The 20811-nt window shown below is 41.5% G+C and overlaps 1 protein-coding gene across 1 annotated transcript in view; it reads right to left on the minus strand.

Annotated features, from left to right (window-relative positions):
* FH (fumarate hydratase) overlaps positions 1-20811 on the minus strand; it is a 78243-nt gene that overhangs the window by 1426 nt on the left and 56006 nt on the right. The window contains exons 8-9 of the mRNA XM_039332115.1: positions 5418-5545; positions 3292-3445 (exon numbers count right to left, since the gene is read on the minus strand). Coding sequence (XP_039188049.1) covers positions 3292-3445; positions 5418-5545 — 282 coding nt within the window. The remainder of the gene's footprint in view (positions 1-3291; positions 3446-5417; positions 5546-20811) is intronic.

Genomic DNA, 20811 nt, shown 5'->3' on the forward strand with positions numbered 1-20811 from the left:
TCAAGAATTTTATTTGCTCAGCACTAGAAAAATGAAGAAATGCCATCTGAAGAAGATAATCAAGAAAATACTGGACTGTGCAGAAATGGATACTTACGCTGAATATTAAAGAAAAACAAGATACAGAATATTTTCAAATATGGGACATATTTGGCTGAAAAACAGGGTAGTAATTAGGAATTTAATGTGTATTACCAAGTAAAACAAATGGACCCAGACAACACATTGTTTATGAAGCACCTATGAATTGTAAATATAGAAAACTAATAAAATATTATAAAAAAAACAATTGCTGTCCTTGACCTCCCAGGTACAGTTACTAAGCAGGTTATATACAAATACAGTGAGAGAAAAAAATATTTGATCCGCTGCTGATTTTGTACATTTGCCCAATGACAAAAAAATGACCAGTTTATCATTTTAATGGTAGGTTTATTTTAACAGTGAGAGACAGAATAACAACAATATTATTGAGGCTGATGTTTGGCAGCTCAAACCTTCAGCTCCCTCCATAGATTTTCTATGGGATTAAAAACTGGAGACAGGTTAGGCCACTCTAGGACCTTAATGTGCTTCTTCTTGAGCCACTCCTTTGTTGCCTTGGCTTTGGGTCATTGCCATGCTAGAATACCCATCCACGACCCATTTTCAATGCCCTGGCTGAGGGAAGGAGATTCTCACCCAAGATTTGATGGTACATGGGCCCCGTCCATTGTCCCTTTGATGCGGTGAAGTTGTCCTGTTCCCTTAGCAGAAAAACACCCCCAAAGCATAATGGTTCCACCTCCAGGTTTGACGGTGGGGATGGTGTTCCTGGGGTCATAGGCAGCATTCCTCCTTCTCCAAACACAGCAAGTTGAGTTGATGCCAAAGAGCTCAATTTTGGTCTGATCTGACCACAACACGTTCACCCAGTTCTCCTCTGAATCATTCAGATGTTCACTGGCTACCTTCTGATGGGCCAATACATGTGCTTTCTTGAGCAGGAGGACCTTGCGGGCACTGCAAGATTTCAATCCTTTACGGCATAGTGAGTTACCAATTGTTTTCTTGGTGACTATGGTCCCAGCTGCCCTGAGATCATTGACAAGATCCTCCCATGTAGTTCTGGACTGATTCCTCACTGTTCTCATGATCATTGGAACTCCGTGAGGTGAGATTTTGCATGGAGCCCCAGACCGAGGGAGAGTGACAGTTATTTTGTGTTTCTTCCATTTGCAAATAATCGCACCAACTATTGTCACCTTCTCACCAAGCTGCTTGACAATAGTCTTGTAGTCCATTCCAGCCGTGTGTAGGTCTACAATCTTGTCCCTGACATCCTTGGACAGCTCTTTGATCTTGGCCATGGTAGAGAGTTTAGAATCTGATTGTTTCTGTGGACAGGTGTTTTATACAGGTAACAAGCTGACATTAGAAGCACTCCCTTTAAGAGACTGCTCCTAATCTCAGCTTGTTACCTGTATAAAAGACACCTGGGAGTCAGAAATCTTGCTGATTGATAGGGGGTCAAATACTTATTTCACTCATTAAAATGCAAATCAATTTATAACTTTTTTGAAATGCATTTTTCTGGATTTCTTTGTTATTATGTCTGTCATTGTTAAAATAAACCTACCATTAAAATTATAGACTGATCATTTGTTTGTCAGTGGGCAAACATACAAAATCAACAGGGGATTAAATATTTTTTTCCCTCACTGTAGGTTGTTAAATAAACAGTGTGAAAGAACTGCCTGCTGAAAAAGGCAGGCAGCTCCTTTCCATGAACACAACTGGCATGCCAGACTGGAAAAAGGAGGCTTGGATCCTGATGAGAGTCTTCTTTCCAGTCCAAGGAAGGCAGGGCACAAATCCCACAGTCCAGCTTCATTTCTCTGCATAGTACATTTCTACTCTGCCTTCACTGCACTGGAGAGAAGGCCTCTCCAACCATAGATGAGAGAGAAAGTGGAATGCTGTGTGAAGAACTGAAGCTGTCCAAGAGAAGGCTTTCTCTCCAGCCCAGGGAAAATACGGTAGGGCAGAAAAATGCTACACAAAGTTTCACTACTCCCCACAGCATTTTGTTCTTCCTTCCCACTCTGGATAGGTAAGAAAGACTTTCTAGCATCCAGAAGAGAGATGAGCTAGGCATAGAAAGGAAGCTCAGATCATTAGGATATACACTTCTTTTTTTCTAGCCCAGCACTCTGATTCTGTCCATGGAGGAAACTGTCTGCCCTCTTTCAACAGCTAGTTCTTTTGCTCCATTTAATGATCGACTTAGCAACTACACCTGAGGGGAGTAAAGAGAGCAATTGTCAAGCGAGGCAATCATTTGGTTGTCTAATTTAATGTCTGCAAACTTTTACATTTGTAATAAGCAGGCTCCACTGTGGTCATAACTCAAGGACTATCTGGATAACATTTTGTAAAAAGAGCTTTTGTTTTTCTGATTATCCATTAACTTTTCATCAGATAAAACAGTTACAAATTCATAAATGTTTTTACTTAGTTTGACTTATAATGGTTCTTTTTGTCTGGAACAAATTTTTGTTACCACCAGTTTCCCTGATGTAAAGATTGAGTTAACTCTTATTTTCCATTTATCGAGAGGTATTACAACTTCATTAGAAAGAAAATAAAATTGACTTTTAACAGTTTGCATTTCCAAAAATGGGGAACAAGAATATTGCCTGTTTCTTTTTAGACTATTTACAAGAGTAGTAGTTTTCAAGACACATTCACATGTACCCATGTTCATTCATACATGCACACACACACACAAACAAACGAGAATCATGAATATAAGGAATGAAATCCTCAGTTGAACATTACAGAAGGAAGGAAGGAAGGAAGGAAGGAAGGAAGGAAGGAAGGAAGGAAGGAAGGAAGGAAGGAAGGAAGGAAGGAAGGAAGGAAGGATAGATAGAAACCTACATCACATGTCTGCTATAGGAGAACTGTTATCTGAAAACAACATAATAATAACAGGCCTTCCTTTCTCAATGAGAATAGATACTATATAGATTCACATATCCTACCACCTAACAAAATCTATTTCTCCTCTTCTTTGTATGCCAAATGAAAGTATAAAGATCCCATAATGGCAATTTTAACACCTTCTGAGGCATAATATCTGCCCTCTTAATCTTACTATTTTGCATGATACCCTTCTATTTTCTACTTGTCTAGTAAATCTCCAACAATTTATAAAAACAAACTTTATGTATTATTCTGAAAATATACCTATTTTTGAAATGCCTACATTTTTAGCATATTTATTTAAAATATTTATTAGATACTTACCAATGTAGGGATTAAGGGCAGTCACCAACATTAATGATTCATTCATTAACTTATTTATCCTCTCTGTGTTGGCTTCTATTCCAATTACACAATTTTCAGTGAAAGAAACACAGGCATCTCCTAAGAGTCGTGCAGAATGTAACACATTTCTAATCTAAATAAATTAAAAATAATTAATAATTTAACAAAAAATTGTTCAGACTGACTACTACATTGATTAATTTTACCACACTTACAGCAGAATATTAAAGATAAATATTTATATGATAAAACAACAGGCCCAAAAGAAGACACTTGATATAATAGACAACACCCTACTTCTTGATAAAACCAACTACACTCAATGTGTGGTCCTCAATAGAATTACATCTATGTGGAGTTGTATGCAGTGGGTTCCTCAAGGTTCTGTCTTGGTCCCAGTGCTCTTCAACATCTTCATAAATAACCTAGATAAGAGGATTGAGGCACTCATCAAATTTGCAGATGCACATATCTCAGGGAACAATTAGAAAAACAGACTCAAGATTCAGAAGGACCTTAGTACAATTGAGCATTGGGCCCTATCCAAAAAGATGCAGTTCAATGGAAAGAAAAGCAGGATCCTACACTTAAGCAGGAAAAAACAGATGCACAGATACAGGATAAAAAATAAAATAAAAAGTTAAAGCAGTCCTGGGCTGCATCAAGAGAGAGATGGTGTCAAGATCAAGGTAATGACAGAATTGCTATGTGCTATATTGTGTATTTGGATATTCATCCAGTTCTGGTCACCATGAACACAAAAAAGATTCTGAGGCCCTAGAAAGAGTATAGAGAAAAGCAACACAGATGATCTTTGGTCTGGAGGCTAAATCCTATGACAAATGGCTAAAGAAACTAAGTATGTTTAGCTCACAAGAGAAGATTAAGAAGAGACATAATAGCAGTTTTCCAATACTTGAAGAATTGTCACAGGGAAGAGAACCTCAATTTATTCTCCAAAGCACCTGAGGGTAGGACAAGAACAAAAGCTGGAAGTTCATCAGAGGAAAATCCAGCCAAGAAATAAGGAAAAATTTCCTGACATTAAGAACTTTTAAGCAATGGAACAGCTTGCTTCCTGGAATTGTGGGTGCTTTATTGCTGGATGTTTTCAAGAAAAGTTTGGACAAACATTTGTTCAAGATGGTATGGGGATTTCTGCCTTGGGTAGAAGATTGAACTAAAAGATATCCAAGGTCCTTTCCAATCCTATAATTAGATGTTTTCAAATTTGCTTCTTTTGGGGTGGGGGGAGTGTTCATATGTTTTAAGAAACTAATGGCATATATATGGTCACTAAACAAATGGTTATAAGTTGAGAACTATCTGTATTCCCACAAGGCATTGAACAAATATAACAGTAACAGAAAACCATCAAATTGAACCTGGATTGCTCAGAAGGAAAAAAAAACACAATGAGGTTCTTACTTCTTCTTATATTTTCTTAATGTTGGCAGTAAGGAGCCAACATTCTTTAAAAGACATAAGAGTAAAAAAAGGTTAATATTCTTCTCTTCCATGTGGTAAACATCCTGAAAAGCATCAAAAATATGGGACTTTTCTTGCACTCAGTAATATTGCGGTGAACTTGTTTGTATGTATACAGCTAGTCCTTGACTTACAACAATTAATTTACTGACCATTCGAAGTTACAACCGCACTGAAAAAAATATTTATGATTGTTTTTCACATTTACAACCATTGCAGCATCCCCATTATCATATGACTGATATTTATGACAGGTGCAGTATCTGCAGTCATGTGATCCATCACCTTTGTGACTTTTTGACAAGCAAAGTCAATGGGGAAGCCAGGTTCACTTAACAACCGTGTTACTAACTTAACAACTGCAGTGATTCACTTAACTGTGGCAAGAAAGATTATAAAATGGGGCAAAATTCATTAACAACTCTCTCACTTAACGATAGAAGTTTTGGGCTCAATTGTATCCTAAATTGAAGATTAGGACCAAAAATTGAAATGAACCTATGTATAGAAGGTGACTCCCACAAATGCATCTATCTAGCATTACATATTACAATTCCTTAGTCTCTATCACATAGCGAAATTATGTCATTCAGTTATATTAATTTTAACAAACTTACAATCATAGGCTTAAAGACATTCAATTCAAAATGACCGCTGCTGCCTCCTACTGTAACAGCAGTATGATTTCCCATCACCTGTGCTGCTACCATAGTTATGGCCTCACATTGCGTGGGATTCACTTTTCCTGTGAGGGGACAAATAGAGGTTCGTGAAATTAATTTATTAAATATTGCAATATTTATTTTGCTGTTCATTCTCAAAGGAACTTTGACAACCAAATAATGAATCAAATATTCCTGAAAAGTGTAGCCTTGTAGTTAAGGTGTTGGTCTAGAACAGAAGACACCCAGCTTCAAGCACATTCTTAGCTGATTTTAAGGCAGTCATTTTCACAACATATGCTGTGGGAATAGAATGAAGAAAACTTCCTTTAAAAGTGCTTTGTGTTCCTGGATGAAAGTCAGGATATAAATCTAGAGGATGATGATGATGTTACAAAAATATTGGATTGATGAAATGAATCAAAATCTATTATGAATCCAAAACAATAACTTCAAATCCCTGTGGAATGCCTTGAGAAGCAGAGCATCGTTACTGGTAATAAAATAGCTGAACCTATTTTGGTTTTTTTTTTTGGAAGTGATTTTATTAAAAGTTACAATTATAATGATAAAAAAATACAAACTAAAAAAAGAAAAAAATACAAAGTGCAGAAAAGAAAAATAGAAAGAAAAATATATGAAGTAAAGAAATATATAAAGCAACTATTTCACCCTCATCACAAGTCTGAACAATTTTAGTAATTTATAACCTCTTAAAATACAACAAATGATCTCTTTTTCACATATCTAATATCTTAATCTATAAACAGATTTTAAACCTTGTCATTTCAGTCCTGATCAACAAAACTCCACTAAGAATTACAGAAATAACAACATATCTATTTAACCAACTCTATATTCCTTTATTCTGCTTTTAATAATCTTGATCTTTAATGCATTTAAATAATGTCCTAAAATGTCATTTCATTTCATTTTTACTTTGTTCCTTCCCACAAAATTCTTCAAAACTTTTGCAAATCCAATACAGGAAAATTGTCTGTTTGTTATTTGTATATCCCTTTTAATTATTAAGACATCAGCCACTTTTTTATTCAGTGTAGCATCTTTTTCAATACATTCTTGAGTCTGATGGTTTTAAATCCATTTGTCTTGTTTGATAAAACTACTTCCTCTTCCATAACATCTTTTAATGCAGTCTGTTTATAGAAGTAGGCATTCTTAAAATTATCTTTTGGATCCATTGTTCAAAAATATCTTTTAATATGTCAAATGTATTTTGCTCCATTCTGTATTAGAAGTCAAATTTAAGTGTACTTATTCTTTAAATGTAATTATTAGTTCCTTCTAATTCCCTCTAGCATCCAATCTTCATTCAAGTTCTAACCTATATTTTTAAAAAGACGATAATGTATTTTTGTAAGTCCTGCCTCAACTAGTTCTCTCAAGAAAGCAGAACTCTTCCTCGTAGGTGAGGAAGAACCTCAGTTGCTGAGGAGCTCCATCAAATTTGACACCAAGGGGGGTGCCTTTCGTTCCCGCTGATATGACGCCCCATGGACTGTGCGAGCATTCATGCCCCCTGGTCCCTCTGGGGAGGGTTGGCTGGCCACCCTCTCGGTCAATTTGGTGGTCCCTGCAGCCGTCTCTGGAAGGGGGATTTCTCCCTTCGCTGGTCTCCCCTTCATGCTCCTCCTCGCACTCCTCACTCAACCTTTCCTGGTGGGCTAAATCACTTCCTCCATTTCACACTTCCAGCCAACGTCGGCTACCATGGATGATGGTGATCCCCTTGGCTCTTCTTTCCCAATCCTCCTTCTTCCCCATGTCTATAGACCATTTTGGTTTCTCAGGATCCTCCAGGGTAGCAATTTCCTCCATCCATTCACCAGAGTTTGTGTCTGAGTGAGGTTTTATAGAGGTCTCTTCCCAGCAATCAGCCTCTCCATGTTCACTGCCTGGGTTAGACATCATGTGCTGGATCCCCACAGTGGGGTTTTTGCCACCCCGGGTTGACCACTTTGCAGATCTTGCCTAATGTAGGTCCTGCCTCAGTTAGTTCTCCCAAGAAAGCAGAACTCTTGAAACTGGCATTGTTTCAAAAGGAACTTTTATTGAAAGATAGTGAAAGCAAGAGAAGGCAGGCACAATCTGAAGTTCCCATGTGAAATCATTAGGCTAAATCCCATTGTTAAAAACCCCTCCCAACTGCCCAGTCAATAGAAGCCAATCCAGAGGTGCAAAGATGTTGTGAGAACTCTGGAAAGAAATGAAATAAGATGTTCCCAGGCATCTCTTCCTTGGTGAGGCAAAGCAGATGGTCTCGGGCACTTCCCTCCCCTCTAACATTCCCCGGAAAGGTACATCAAAGCACAGAGGAACAGAATAAACAAAGCAAAGCTAAATACATCACATGAGAGTTCAAAGGTTCAGCATCCTGACAGGGATCTATAGGAATCTGACAAATTTATTTAAATATTAAATTAAATTAAATTAAAAAGTATTTCCTCACAGGTAGTGTTCTTGTAATTCATTCCAAAATAACACAAGTTAAAGATGACACCGATGGCAGCATTAATGAAATGCCCTCTAGTAGTTCTGATATTTTATATTATTTTCTGTGACTGTGAATTTCATACTCAAAAAATGAGATTTTGAATAACAGACAATGGACTTTAAATAACAAGCAGCTTTCTGGAACTATTCCTCCCTTCTTTTCAAATGTGGGGGAAATTCTGGCTTCCGGTTCTGGGCCGCGGTGTTGCGGTTGAGCGAAGAGAGCCGTCTCTTCGCCGGCTGAGTTTCCTCTGCTAGTAGACCCCTGAGTAGGTTGAAGTCGTTCTGGAGGAGCGACTACCGTTGACTGCAGAGGGGCAGCGTCTTCTGTAATCCGAGTATCTCCTTTGGGCCGACGGAGTAAAGATTGGTCAGTAAAATGGCTGATCATTTAGCTGCACCAACCATAAGCCATAAGATCATCTAAGCAAACAGAAACCCACTGTGGAAGATTCAGTGAGATTTTCTTTTACCTCTACCTTCCTTTTTTTCCCTGTGAAAAGCTTTTGGGGGGGGGGATTATTTCCCTACTTTGTTAAAGCGGCGTTTTTGGTGGGGGAAGAGAAGCTAATAAAAAGAAACTAATTTTTTTTATTGGTTGATTTTATTTTTGGATATTTGGGAGCCCTAAGAAATTTCGATCTTTTGGTGAAACTACTCATTGGAATTGTTTTTTTTTTCTTTTGGAGTCTGACTTTGGCTTTCAAATTATTATAAAGGAAAAAGATAAAGAAGCTGTATAGCTGGGTGGGGCAGATATTGACTGATTTCTTCTGAATATAATCTCCCCCAAAAGGATGATGGCTTTAAATATGATAGAAATGGAAGAAACTTGTTTAAATTTCATTTATAAGTATATATTGGATAAAATCCTGGAAAACACTGAGATGATGGTTGCTTACACAAAAGAGATTTCACTTCAATGACAAAATAAAGCACAAGGTGTAAGTAAGCACTTTGAAAGCCAAGAAACAGCAGAGGGGGCTTATATACCCAGATAATTCAGGGTCCGACCGATAGGGGAGGACATACGCTCGAATTGGTATTCCTCTTGGGGCAGTGGAGACGTGATTTCAATTTAAGGGGTATAGTTACTTCTCCCTTGTCATGGTTGGATCACTTCCTGTTGAGGTTAGATTTCTCAGTCCTACTCCCCCACCGCAGGGAGGCGGAACCAATTAGGTGGTCCTGCCCAGGTGTTTAATGGACCCAGAGGGGTTCCAAATAGCGCTTGGGGGTTTTCCTGATTCCCTCCTCCGTGAACCGGCTGAGTCCTTGGTTGCTGCTTGGAATAAGGCGGCATCAGGGGCGTTAGACCGGATCGCGCCTTTGCGACCTCTCCATGGAGGGCACCTTGGTTTACTGAGGAGCTACGGGAGATGAAGCGTCAGAAGAGACGTCTAGAGCGACGCTGGAGGGCTAGTAACTCCGAATCCGACCGGACACTTTTAAGAGCCTATATTAGGACATATTTAGTGGCGATACGAGCAGCAAAATGTTCGCATTTTTCCGCATTTATTGCGTCTGCAGAATCTCGCCCCGCCGCCCTGTTTAGGGTGACCCGTTCCCTACTTAATGTTCGGGAAGCCGGGGAGCCCTTACAGGGTAGGGCGGAAGAATTTGTGCAGTTCCTATCAAACAAAATCGCTCGGATTCGGACAGACCTAGACTCCGATTGGGCAGGGCCTTCTGAGATGACCGGGGCAGGTCTTAGCCCAGTTTTATGGGATGAATTTGAGTCTGTGACCGCTGAGGATGTTGACAGAGCGGTGGGAGCGATGAGCGCCTCCACTTGTTTATTGGACCCATGTCCTTCCTGGTTGGTCTCGGTTGCCAAGGAAATGACACGAAGCTGGCTCCAGGTGTTGATCAACGCTTCGTTGAGGGAGGGGTCTTTCCCGCAATCCTTGAAGGAAGCGGTTGTGAGACCCCTTCTCAAGAAGCCTACCCTGGACCCGGCTGACTTAAATAACTTCCGTCCAGTCTCCAATCTCCCCTTTTTGGGTAAGGTTGTAGAGAGAGTGGTGGCGCTCCAACTCCGACGGTCTCTGGATGAAGCGGATTACCTAGACCCTTTTCAATCTGGCTTCAGGCCCGGCTTCAGCAAAGAAACTGCTTTGGTCATGCTGATGGATGATCTCTGGCGGGCCCGAGACAGGGGTTATTCCTCTGTCTTGGTGCTACTTGACCTCTCAGCGGCTTTTGATACCATCGATCATGGTATCCTTTTGTGACGACTTGGAGGGGTGGGAGTGGGAGGCACCATTTTACGGTGGTTCTCCTCCTACCTCTCTGGCCGGTCGCAATTGGTATTGGTGGGAGGGCAGAGGTCAACCCCAAGGCCCCTTGAATGCGGCGTGCCGCAGGGGTCGGTCCTCTCCCCCCTCCTATTTAACATGAAGCCGCTGGGTGAAATCATCAGACAGCACGGGGTGAGGTTTCATCAGTATGCTGATGATACCCAGCTATATATCTCCTCCCCAAGCTCTCTCAGTGAAGCGGCTGATGTGATGGGCCGTTGCCTTGAAGCCGTGAGGGTCTGGATGGGGGTTAACAGACTCAGGCTCAATCCTGACAAGACCGAGTGGCTTTGGATGTTGCCTCCCAAGGATTATGTTAACTATCCAGTGTTGACTAGCAGGGGAAAATATACCCCCTTTGGAGCGGGCTCGCAACTTGGGTGTCCTCCTTGATCCACAGCTGAAATTGGAACATCATTTGACGGCAGTGGCTGGGAGGACCTTTGCACAAGTTTGTCTGTTGCACCAGTTGCGACCCTACCTGGACTGGGAGGCTCTCCTTACAGTCACTCATGCCCTTGTCACCTCATGTCTGGACTACTGCAACGCGCTCTACATGGGGCTACCCTTGAAAAGTATTCGGAGACTACAGTTGGTCCAGAATGCAGCCGCGCGAGTGATAGTGGGTGCTCCTCGGTACACCCACGTTACACCTATCCTCCGTGAGCTGCACTGGTTGCCTATTGGTCTCCGGGTCCAATTCAAGGTGTTGGTTATTACCTTTAAAGCCCTATATGGCTCAGGGCCAGGCTATTTGTGAGACCGCCTACTACCTCATAGTTCCCTTCGTCTGGTTAGATCCCACAGGCTGGGCCTCCTTCAGGTCCCGTCAGCCAAACAGTGCTATTTGGCGGGGCCGTAGAGGAGGGCTTTCTCTGTGATGGCACCCACGTCTTGGAACCAGCTCCCCCCGGAGATTAGGACCGCTCCGACCCTGTTGGTTTTCCATAAGCTGCTTAAGACCTGGCTTTTCTGGCAGGCCTGAGGTTTATAAAATCTGACCCCTGGATGTTTATAAAATCTAACCCCTGTTATTGTACTGTTTGTTTTGTCATGTTATATGGTGCTTTTATTGTTAGCCGCCTGGAGTCCTGCGGGAGTTGGGCGGTTTATAAATTTTAAAAATAAATAAAATAAATAAAAATAAATATCCAAGAGATTTCTTTTCAACCTTGTCTTCAGCCCACTGAGATGGATGAATCAAATTTCCATTTGGATTATCAACCTATATTGGAAAAGACTCTTGATGTTAAGGAGTAAATGATTTACAACAAGGAGATGGAGGATTTTACCCCAGAAGGACAAGCTGACTTGCAGACATCATCTGACTTTTTGATAGAGAAAAAACTAACAGAAGAGGGGCAATACTTGATCAAAGAGGACTATACATCATCTTATCTACAATCTACTAAAAAAATGATGCCAATTAAATTTTATGCAACTTTTAAAAAGATGGGAAACAATGTTCAGCTACAAGTTATTGAGATCAGCTACAATTCCTATATCAGCTTAATAAAACGGATAATGGGAGACTCACTTTTGGTGTACATCTTATGGCAAGAGATAAGGGGAGATCTATTTGAGGAATTAGAGACTCTATTATGGAAATCGATTTGGAATAGAAAGAAACCCAGAATAAGATATAAATATTGAATTTAAGATTACAGGGATGGGTGGTAAAGGATTTATAGCGACTTGGACTTATTTGGATGTGGATTTTGTCAAAAGGGAGATCATTACAAAAAGATTTAGAATTTAATATTGAAATATAGTAAGAATATGTTTCTTGGAATGATAGATCTTTTTTTCTCTCCCTTTTTTCTTTTCCTTTCCTCTTTCTTCCTTTGTTTCATCTCCTTGGTTTATCTATATTCCTTTTCCTTCGTGTTGTTTTTTCTTTTTCTTTCTTAGTATTTTTATGTGTTTTTAATAATAGGGGTGGTATAATGAGAAAAAGATTGAAATAATGAAAGAGATGAAATTAATAATTGGAGAATTATTGAATAAGAATAGAATATAGTTCAGAGATGTAAGAATTTAATTATGGAAATAATATGTTTAAATAAGAGAAGCTTGGGGTATCTGAACAGTATATAAATGTGTTAGTTTAAGTTTAAATGTTTGAAAAATTAATAAAGCGTAAAACAGGATCTTATGGGATAATGAGCTGTTGAAAATTTTTATTAATGGAATCTATATGGAGTGATATATTAATGAATAAATTTGTTTTAGAAATGTATTAATTTGAATAAACTGTTAGTTTAAGTTTAAACATTTGAAAAACTAATAAAACGTAAAATAGGATTTTATGGGATAGATGACGAATTGTTGAAAATTTTTTATTCATTAACGGAATTTATATGTATGAATTTCTTTTTAGAACTGTATTAATTTGCTTATAATATCCTAAATAGAGAGAGAGGGGAATTTCAAGGAATATTATGTGAGCTGTATATTTATAATATTATTGTTTTTAATTGATAATCCTATCTCCACATTGGTTCTTAAGCCTTGTTGGTGTAAAATGGAAAACTAATAAAATTGTTTTTTAAAAAATGCAGGGGAAATTCTGACTGAAGAAATGGATTATCTCTTCCAGCAGAAGAAGCAGAAGAGAAACAAGAGAAGGAGGAGGAGGGGTGAGGCATTTTACAAAAATCAGGAAGAATGCGGTAAGAAAATCTCCCCTCTCCTTGCTGTATTTAATTAATCTTCGCTTACTTGTAAATAAGATAGATGAACTGCTCCTTTAAAATAGTAACAACTCATTTTTTTTTTCTAATTCAGCAGCTCTCTGCTTCACTGAAACATGGCTGAATGATTCGATTGATAGCTGCTTGCAAATCCCAGGATTTCAGATTCAAAGAGCAGATAGAACTGCAGAAACATTTGTTAAAAAGAAGGGAGGAGGGTATTAACAACTGACAATGTAAAAATGTCACTATTCTAAAGAAATTTTGTGATGTGAACATAGAGACACTATTCATTATTTGCATACCCTATATGCCCCCTGAGAGTTTTCTTCATTCATCCTAATTGCAGTCTACATACCATCCAAAGCTTGAATAAACAAGACATTGAAAACTTTAACTGTCCAAATCCTGTGGGTTAAACAAAAATATCCAGACTTCCTGCTCATTGTTAGGAGACTTTTAACAGCACTAACCTAAGCTAAGAGGTGCCAAGATACACTCAGCATGTCAACTGTCTCACAAGAGGCAAGAATATTTTTAGACCACTGCTACTCTACATTAAAAGATGATTATTGCTCTCTACTAGGAACAGCTGTGGGACATTCTGATTATATGATTCATCTTGTACTGTTTATAGACAAAGACTTAAAATCATAAAACAGTGAAATCTTGGACTGAGGCAGCAAAGTTAAAGCTACAAGTTTGCCTCGACTGCACAGACTGGAACATTTTTGAAGCTGCCTCAGCGGACTTGGATGAACTCACTGACTATCAGGCTTGCTCCAATCTAATCCTTTAGGAAAGAAAAATCCTTGATTCCATTTGGTTGAAGTAAAGGTTCTTTTTCTAAAAAGATATTGGCTGCAGTAAAGTCGAGATAGCTCTGGGTTTCCCTGTGCACTCAAAAGATACAAAAAGGTATCCTCTCATCCTAGCCCTCCCCCAGTGACCAGTCCATCTTCAGCCAATCAGAGCTTGCCAAAGTGTTTTGAGAACGCTGAGATGTTTTGGGGTAATCAACATTCTTTCTCAGGATGCCTGGCCTTGGATTCTGGTGCAAAGGTCTCCCTGAGCTTCTCCGGTTTTTAATCATCTGTCATTCCCTTCCCTTTTTTCCCTATCTTGTTCACACAAAGCTTTATTACCCATCTATCCTCCCCCGCCCCCACAGCCTTTGATGGCAGGATGCCTATGAGGCACCAAGCCAAGCCTGGCAGACCTGACACTGACACTGTGACATCATACGTTAGCTTTTGTGAGCATATGTGTGCCAATCAAAACCTTAATCATCTACAGTAATAATAAACCTTGGTTCACAGCTAAACTCAAAGAGGAAGCCTACAGAAAAGGAGATAGAGTGCTGTACAATCAGGCCAGGAATAAATTAAAAAGGGAAATCAGAGCAGCAAAGAGAAGTTATTCTGAAAAGGTGAAGAATCAGCTCTCTACAAATGAAGCAAATGTGTGGAAAAGCCCAAAAAATATCACTGGTTACAGCAGATGTCCTTCCCTTGCTGAAGAGAATGGGCAACTGGCAGATGACTTAAATGTGTCCTACTGAAGGTTTCAGAGAAGACCACTGTCAACTATCGCTACTCTCTCCATCTCATATACACCAACAATAGCCAAGTCTCCTACACCCACTCTATCCCTCTGTCCCCCCTCCCATTTCTGGTGATCACAGAAAAAGATGTGTGAGATCTGTTTCACAGACAAAAGTCTGGAAAAATAACAGAGCCAAACAGGATAACTACCTCTTGCTTGAAAGTATGTGCTGATCAACTGGCCCTCATCTTCACCCACATCTTTAATAAATCACTGGAGATGGGGTGTTGTCTTATCTAAATGCCTTTTCTCAGCATGATGATGTAGAATCCACTGATTGGGTAATCTCAGCCTTCCTGCTCAGTTGAGACTAAGTCAGAAAACTTGCCACGCCTCCTTGTGGGTTGGATCTTCCCCAGTTTTTGACCAAGGCAAAGAAAAACTTGACGAAGTCCGACGCATTGGCTCCTCCTACACTGACAAAGGCCCAGACGGCCCTAAAGGGTGGGTGTGGATTGTACATCATCATGCTGATGCAAACTTGTCCAGCTTGTAGTGCCTGATGAAGGAGGAAGGGGAGAACAAAGTTGATTTCCTCAATAGATGCCTGGGTAGACCAGGTAGCCGATGTAGCCGCACTGCGAGTGGAGTGGGCAGTGATGTGGCCAGGAACAGGTAGGGATTGAGAGATGTAAGTGCGGGCAATGCACGCCCTAATTCACTTTCCAATGGTTGAAGAAGAAACCTTCTGACCCATGGAAGCCGGTTGAAAGGAAACGAACAATACTTCCGATTTGGAAAAGGCAGAAGTCCGTTTCACATAGTACGCAGAGCCCTGTGTACGTCCAGTTTATGCCACTGCCTTTCTAATCTATGCGAAGGATTGGAACAGTAGTCTGGGAGCACCATCTCCTGGGACCTATGGAACCAGATATTAACTTTTGGGATGAAAGAAGGATCTAGACGAAGCATTATCCTGTCATAAAAGGCGCACAGGTCACTTCTGACCGAAAGGGCAGCCAGCTCTGAGATACGCCTGGCTGATGTGACTGCAATCAAGAAGGCCACTTTCAGGGAAAGTAGTCTTAAAGAACAAGACCTGAGAGGTTCAAATGGCGGTGAAACCAGTGCTTGTAGCACCCATGGTAGATCCCAAGAGGGATAGCGACGAACTGCCGATGGCCTGTTGTTAGTTGCCCCCTTGAGAAAGGAGCTGACTGCTGGATGTTGGGCTAAGGGACCCAAGTTGTCACAGGTGAGGACCGTGGATAAAGCCGCAACCTGTCTGCGGATAGTGTTGGGTATTAACGCCTTATCCAAACCCTCTAAAAGATAATCCAAAACTGGAAGAATTTGCAGTGTTCGGGAAGTATCGGGACATGAAGGTGAGCTTCCGTCAGGTCTATGGAAGACAGAAAATCCTCCCTCCTGATGCTGGCCAGAATGGACTTGAGAGTTGCATCTTGTACCTTTTGTAGTTTAGTCCTTTCAAGTCCAGGATCACCCTCCAATCCCCCGAGGCCTTTGGAACCACGAACAGGATGGAGTAAAAACCCCATCCCTTCTGTTCCGTGGGTACTGGTTGAATGGCCTTTATTTCTAGGTGGTGGGAGATGGCCCTGGACATGAGTTCTGCTTTGGTGGCGTTTCTTATGGTGGAACAAGCTATGAAGCCCTCTGGAGGTTTTGAGAAGAACTCCAGAGTAAGACCATGACGGATGATATCTATGACTCATGAGTCTGTGGTTGTAGCCTCCTAAGTGTCGCTGAATTGAGCCAGGTGTCCTCCTATGGGAGAGGACTCCCTGGAGTCACTTATTCCGTCCATAAGGACAGCCTCCTGAACCCCGAAATGGCCGCTTGGTGTGGTACTGGGAATGGGCTCTGAGGTTTTGGCAATTTTGCTGACAATCCTGTCTGGGGGGAAAATTTCGCGAGTTACGGGACCAATCCCAGAACGGTGCGGCCCGAAAGGGCTGTCTCCAGTTCCAGGCCACCCCAGCACAAAAGGGCTGTCTTCGGAAATCCTGTTGTGGCTTCCTGTTTGCCCTCCTGGAAGGATGTGCAAGCACCTTGCACTTATCTTTTCCCTCCACCTGATATGATTCGAGAACAGGGCCGAACAGGTGAGTGCCGCTATAGGGGGCAGTTGCCAAGCGCCATTTGGACTTCAGGTCAGCCCGCCACTGTTTTAGCCAGAGAAGTCTGCGAGACGAGACTGTGGCCGCAATTGACCTGGCCGAGTATCTAGCAGAGTGAAGTGATGCATCTGCTACGTACTCTGACGCCGTGACCAATTTACCTAAAGTCTCGTTTGCACGCACCTGGTCCGGAGGAATTAGTGCCTGAAGCTCGCGGAGCCACATGAAAAAAGAAGATGATGTCACCGCCCTAACTGACCATGCCGAGGCCTGATGACCTCTGCGGAGGGCAAATTCAAATTTCTTTTCCTCCGCTTTCAGGGCCTCTGCCATATCCCCTGGAATGGTGGAGCTAGAGAACAAAGAGGTCAGAGAAGTGTCCAAAAGCGGCATCTCCAGGAGGGAAGAGAAAGAGGAAGAGACGTTAAATAGTTTTTTCTCTGTCCCGCTAGGGTTGGGAAGAATACCTAGGGAAGCCCATTGTTTTTCCACCATAGCACGGAAGAAACGTGGGTAGGGAATTTACTTTTCTTCTACCACAGGCTCGGAAAACAGAGGGTTCGACTCCTGGGGGTTGGAGGTGGCCGGTTTAGGATCCTGTTCAGGAGCAATGTTGGCGATATTAGAGGCCTTCATTAAAAGTGACCTGAAAAGAGAAGGATCAAATAAGCCCGATGTAGGGGATCTGGGGCCGTCTCCTCATCTTCGGACATGGGCAAGTCTGAAGTTTCAAATTCCAATGAATCCTCCTCTCCCATCTGAGAGGATGTGTCTGAATTGCCCGAACTGGGAAACAGGGCGGGTCCTGGCAGAGGTGGTGGTGGGGGCAGTGGCATTTGTAATGGCCATTGACTCATGGCAGAGGCCATATATTGTGAGAAGGCTTGGTTCATAAAAGCCTGAAAATGATCCTGCCACCCTCCCTGGTGTTGTCGGACGGAGGCCCACCGCCGTAGGTGTACATGTGGCTTCTGGGCCCTGGTGTGCTGGAGAGGATGAGGAAACCCCGAGTGTCTGTGAGAGAGGAAGGAGGGGGGTGTACCTATCCAGTTTCCCCCTGAGGAGACCATGCCCTGGGGGCATTGCTGGGCCCAGCAAATTGAAGCTCAAAAGGTGAGCAGTCCAGTGGAACGGGGTAAACCACTTCTGCCCCACTGGAAGTGAGCCTTTGTACTTTGGAGAACTCCTTTTCCAGTGCCTGATGTCTCCTCGAGGCCTCTCTCTCAGCAGTTTTGGAGGGCTTCTTGGTGGACAAGGCCTTTGCCTTAGATTTTTTTCCCCCTGCTGCTTCCAAATTAGAGCATCTGTGCTTTTTTTCTGCTGGAGAGGGCAGAAGAGCCCTGCGATGGTTGAGGAGGTGCACTATCTGCCATTGCCCCCTGTATATTCCAGCCAGGAGATATTCAGGTAAGGGGGAAGAAAAAAACCAACGCAGATCTGGTTGTCAGAGAAGGAAACCCCGGGCTCTGAACAACAACAATGGCAAACAGCCAGATAGACACCTAAGACTATCTGTAAGACCCTGTGACACAGTGTCACGTGGCTAGTTGGGACAGGTATTGCAAATAAATACCTTCTTCCTTGTGAATGAGTGCAGTGAGCCAAGATCTAAAACTCTCAAGGTAAATCTGTTGATAATGTAGTGTCCTGGCTCGATACTCAAGCCTGAAAAGGCCTGAGAAGCCTTAATGTTTGGTGGTATGAGCACTGAGGCCAGAGGCCGTACCACCAAGTAGCAGATAGGTTCAAGGAAAATACAAAATGGCAGCCATTTTAAAGAATTGCAGTTCTAATGAAGCACACTGCAGAAAATTGGGCCGAAGTTAGGAACCTGGATTCAATTAATAGAAGGGCCCAGAGTGATAAATTTTACCCCCGGTCCATGCCTGTTAAGTAGAGAGCCAGAGAGGGGAAAATTACCTTAATGAGGGCTCCACGAGGCTTCCAAAATGGTGAGTGCGCCAAAATAATGGCCACTAAAATGCGGCCTGCTTTCCCTGGCTTAAAGCACTCTTAGGGAAACTGAAAGTCTCTTTTTTTCCTTTGCCTCTGGAGGCGAAATCAAAGCACTTGAATTTTGTAGCCAGGTTGCTGCAATCCAGATCGCGATGAAATTGTCTGTGGCCATGTGGCAACGCATGAACCTGCAATGCCCTCCGGATTGTAAGGAGAAGCTTTAGAGTGCACGCAGGCTATGGCTCTCCGGTAACACCATCCGCCCTACGAAGTCAACTCCATGTGGAGCTCTCAGGCTGGGGCAGCCGCTCCGAGCCTTTTGAAAGTATCTGCTGCCGAAATGAGGCTTGATCAGCTCGGCTAGAAACGGCCCAGGTGGAGCCTGGAAGGCTCGCTGAGGCCTAGGCAGGAGTCCTTTGTAATTTAAATCAAAAGTCCTTTGTTGTTTTAGTCTTGAATCGAATTTCATTTTGAAATGAGCCTGTCGACCAATTTGGAATCAAATCAATAAAGCTAATTGTAATAATTAGTAAATAACTGCTTTAACTAATCTAATTTCAGAGGAGCCAAAGGAATTGTGTCCTGCTGAGCAATGAGTAAGTCAAAAAACTGGGGAAGATCCAACCCACAAGGAGGCGTGGCAAGTTTTCTGACTGTCTCAACTGAGCAGGAAGGCTGAGATTACCCAATCAGTGGATTCTACACTCATCATCCTGGAGAAGTGTTATGTCCCTCCTTGCTTCAAACAATCTATCATACTGGTGCCCAAGAAAGCCTACTGTGCAAATAGATTGGCACTGCAATACATCTTACGACATCTTGAATACCCAAAGAACTATGTAAGGATCCTTTTTGTAGATTTCAGCTTGGCATTCAACACCATCATTCCTGAAATCCTTCTCTCTAAACTGACTCAGCTAGCTGTGCCTGACCACACTCATAGACGGATTATAAGCTTTCTAATAGGAAGCAGGTGAAGCTAGGGAAAATTATACTGAATACCTGTTCAATTAACACAGAAGCCCCCCGGGGCTCTGTGCTCTCTCCATGTCTTCTCTTTATATATCAATGACTGAATCTCAAGGATTTCCTCTGTTAAAGTACTGAAGTTCGTAGATGATACAACAATCATTGGTCTCATTCAATATGATGACAAGTCTTCATGTAGACAAGAGGTAGATCAACTGGTTCTGTGGTGCATCTGGAACAATCTGGAACTGAACACTTTTAAAACTCTAGAGATAGAAGATTTCAGAAGAAGCTCTCCTATTCTATCACCTCTTACAATATTAGGCAACACAGTATTAACATTAGAGACCTTCAAGTTTCCAGGTTCTATTATTTCCCAGGACTTGAAATGGTCACTTAACATTAGAACTATCATTAAAAGGGCACAACAAAGAATGTTTTTCCTATGTCAACTCAGAAAGCTCAGATTGTCCAAGGACCTGCTGATACAGTTCTACAGAGAAATTATTGAGTCTGTCATTTGTACCTCAGTAACTGTCCGGTCTGGTACAGCAACCAAACTGGACAGGTACAAGCTTCAATAGATAGTTAAAACTGTAGAAAAAACAACTGCAAAAACCCCGCCTTCCATTGAGGATCTGTATACTGCACAAACCAGATACAGGATTGAGAAAATATTGACAGACCCCTCACATCCTGGACATAAACCGTTTCAACTTTTCTTCTCAGGATGCTTCTATAGTGCATGCACCGAAGACAACTTTCTTATATGTCCAATCAGTTGGCTGATAAAGATTATTGTATTTGTATTTGTGTGTATTTGTTATTCTATTCTATTCTATTCTATTTCTATTCTATTCTAATTCTATTCTATTCCCTTAATTGTTTGGAACTTTCCAAAACTAAAGTTATAATCACCCTTTTGCTACTTACTCTAAAAGAAATTAAGTCCTTAAACTTAAATTTCTTTCATTAAAGATTGGAAGGAACTCACCTGTTGATATAAAACTTGTTGATCCAAAGATTCCTAATAGCTAAAAAGTAGTTAACAAGCAATTTACAAAAGTGATTAGAAAAATAAATAAAAATAAAAAATAAAAATGCAAACCTAGTGTTCTTTTAAAAGTACCAATAATGTGTCAACAAGATGGCTATTCCATTGTTTCCATCAACTGAGTGGAGCACTTGTGGGTGATCTCACTATCTCTTTATTTTGCTGTGCTTGTCAGCT

The sequence above is a fragment of the Crotalus tigris genome, unplaced genomic scaffold (genome assembly GCF_016545835.1).
Source record: "Crotalus tigris isolate CLP2741 ecotype Arizona unplaced genomic scaffold, ASM1654583v1 scf7180000017623.1712378, whole genome shotgun sequence".
Lineage (NCBI taxonomy): Eukaryota > Metazoa > Chordata > Lepidosauria > Squamata > Viperidae > Crotalus > Crotalus tigris.